At 38.0% G+C, this 2,550-nt stretch overlaps 1 protein-coding gene across 1 annotated transcript in view; it reads right to left on the bottom strand.

Moving 5' to 3' along the window:
- Positions 1–2,550, bottom strand: part of MED12L (mediator complex subunit 12L) — a 203,543-nt gene that overhangs the window by 34,372 nt on the left and 166,621 nt on the right. Inside the window, exon 27 of the mRNA XM_072410136.1 lies at positions 961–996. Within this exon, the coding sequence (XP_072266237.1) occupies positions 961–996 (36 nt within the window). The remainder of the gene's footprint in view (positions 1–960; positions 997–2,550) is intronic.

Below are 2,550 nucleotides of genomic sequence, written 5' to 3'. Positions count from 1 at the left end.
ACTCAATACAGCTATTTTGTATTGAATCCAAATCAAAACCATTTGAATTTCCCGACGCTAAGTCCCGGGCGCACCAACGCCACCAACGGAAACCCCGTAGGACATCTCTGCACTTTGCGGCTGGACAACGGCAGACATGTCCCACGGACCTGCGGGGACCAGCAGGACACCGGGGGACAGCGACAGGACAAGGTAAGTGGGTTTTTATTCTGCTTTTAGGTACCCCGAGTCTGACCTGGGATTACCGTTTTTTGCAAGTAAAATCAACCCCGAGTCAGACTCGGGATTACCGCTAGGGGGTTAATAGTATAATTTTATCAATTGACAATGCAAAGGTAAAAGTGCAAAGGTAAAAGTGCAAATGCAAAGTGAATAAACATAAGATAAATCTAAATCAAATCAATATTTGATGTGACCACCCCTTGCCTTCCACAATCCTTCTAGGGTTTCTCTTAGTATTGAGGACATCAATAGTCCTGGCCAAATCAACAAACCCATTTGAAGAAATGCAGCCCCAAATTTGCAAGAAACCTCTATTATGATTCAGTGCTGTCTGCAGATTGTCATTACTGAACACTAGATATTCTGTGAACAAATTGCCTTCTACTATAAACATATATTTGAATTTTGACTCCAGCAGTCCAGAGCACCTGCTGCCATTTGTTTGCACTCCAGTCCTGCATAGTGGAGTCTTTTGGTCTTGTTTCCACATCACAGGCATCGTTTTTGCCTACAATTTTTCTATGAAGGCCAGGCTTTTCCAGACAGTACATGGGTGTACCAGGGTTCTACAAGGTTTCTACCAGTTCTGAGCTGATGGTTCTACTGGACATCTGCTGATTTCAAAGGGAAGTAAACATGATGTGTCTTTCATTTGCCTTATTAAGTTTTGTTGGTGGACCACTATGTCTTTGGTCTTCAACTTTGCCCTTTGTGCTTCTTCAAAAGAACTTAATTAGCTCATTTTAAAACCCCTGTCCGCTTTGAAATCTTTGCCTTAGAGAGACCTAGTTGATGTAATATTACTACTATGTGTCTTGTTGCTGTGCTCAGTCCTGCCATGGTGTATGATCCCTGACGTAATACTGTCCTTCACAACCTCACCTTGGTAGCAGAGTTTGGTTGTTCCTCACCCAGTGTTAAGCCTCTTACACAGCTGCTTTTGTTTCATTTAATGCCTGTGGTACATCCTACATATGAAAATGATGATCATTACAACCTGTGTGGTATATTTGATTATCTATACAACTAACTATAATTCTACAAAATCTCTGACTTTGGGAAAATGTACTTATAAGAAAAGATGCTGGCTTGAAGGCAAAGGGTGGTCACACCAAATATTGCTTTGGTTAGGAATTCTCTTCTGTTGGCATTTTGTATGATGTGATAAGAATAAACCATTAGAATTTGCATTTCTAAAAGCTTTTTTTTCACACCTTTTAAAACTTTTACACAGTATTATAGATATTTATAACGACAGCTGCAGGCATCTAAACTGGATATTTAGCCCGTGCCTTGATATTGTAGGTAGCGGGAAAAAGTGAGTGAATAAGGTGGTGATAACTAGTACAACATGGCTGAAGGAAAGATAGTAATGATCAGACCTCTATGTAGATAAGCCAGTTATCCCCTTTTTTGGTCACAGAAAAATAGGATGATCATCCCCCATTCACACCAAAAAAGAGTTTCATTGGGGAATGATTGTATATCTTACAACTCTCTGATATGTCTAGCCACCCCAAAACTAAATGATCTCAGTGAAAGAAATAATGAAGGAGCTGGAATGGAGCAGGTCCAAGAATAAGCTTGATTTTTCATACAATATAATTGTTTAAAGTGTGGGATCGTCATATCCCTATATATGGTTACAAAAAGTGTAATAAGAGGTGTATTTATCAAAGGTTATCTGTGAAATTTTCCCAGTGAGAACTATATAAATTCACCCAAATTAATACAGATTTGCCCAGCATTTCCTAGTCAGGGTTGCCCCGAGTATTAAATGTCATTTGCTAAATGAATCATGTTAGATTAAATCTCATCATGATGAATCTTGACAGTACTGTAGAGGCTTTTTTTTCACATTTTTGTGGCATTCCTGATAGTGAGATTAGTTAAATAACTGTAGTCTATCTTCATCTATCTGCTGAGTTTCCTGTTCTGAATAAACATTGACATTTACATAACTGGAAACTCCATCCCAAGAGTTTCCTGGGCATATAAAACTCACAAAACAAAAAGTTTATGATTACAAAAATGAATATTTGCGAAACAATCTCTATAGGCCAAAAACAAAGTTTGAATCAAGGGAAAGCTTTTAAACCAGGGAATGTTTGAAAATTGTGCAAGGTAAAAATGGGCAAATAGATGAATTTCTGAACTAACACAATACTTACTGATGATGGATAGGGTTATCAATACAGTAAATCTGAATTCAATTTAGGATCATATTTAGGCAATTTTCACCTAGTAAATGCTAGGCAAATCTCATTTTGAAATGCTGCAAAAGTGAATGTTAAAAATTGAATGGTCATGTTGACCAAATGTTTGGCA

The sequence above is a fragment of the Pyxicephalus adspersus genome, chromosome 4 (genome assembly GCF_032062135.1).
Source record: "Pyxicephalus adspersus chromosome 4, UCB_Pads_2.0, whole genome shotgun sequence".
NCBI lineage: Eukaryota > Metazoa > Chordata > Amphibia > Anura > Pyxicephalidae > Pyxicephalus > Pyxicephalus adspersus.
The sequence above is the reverse complement of the archived record's forward strand: the minus strand, read 5'-3'. Positions and strand labels throughout refer to the sequence as shown.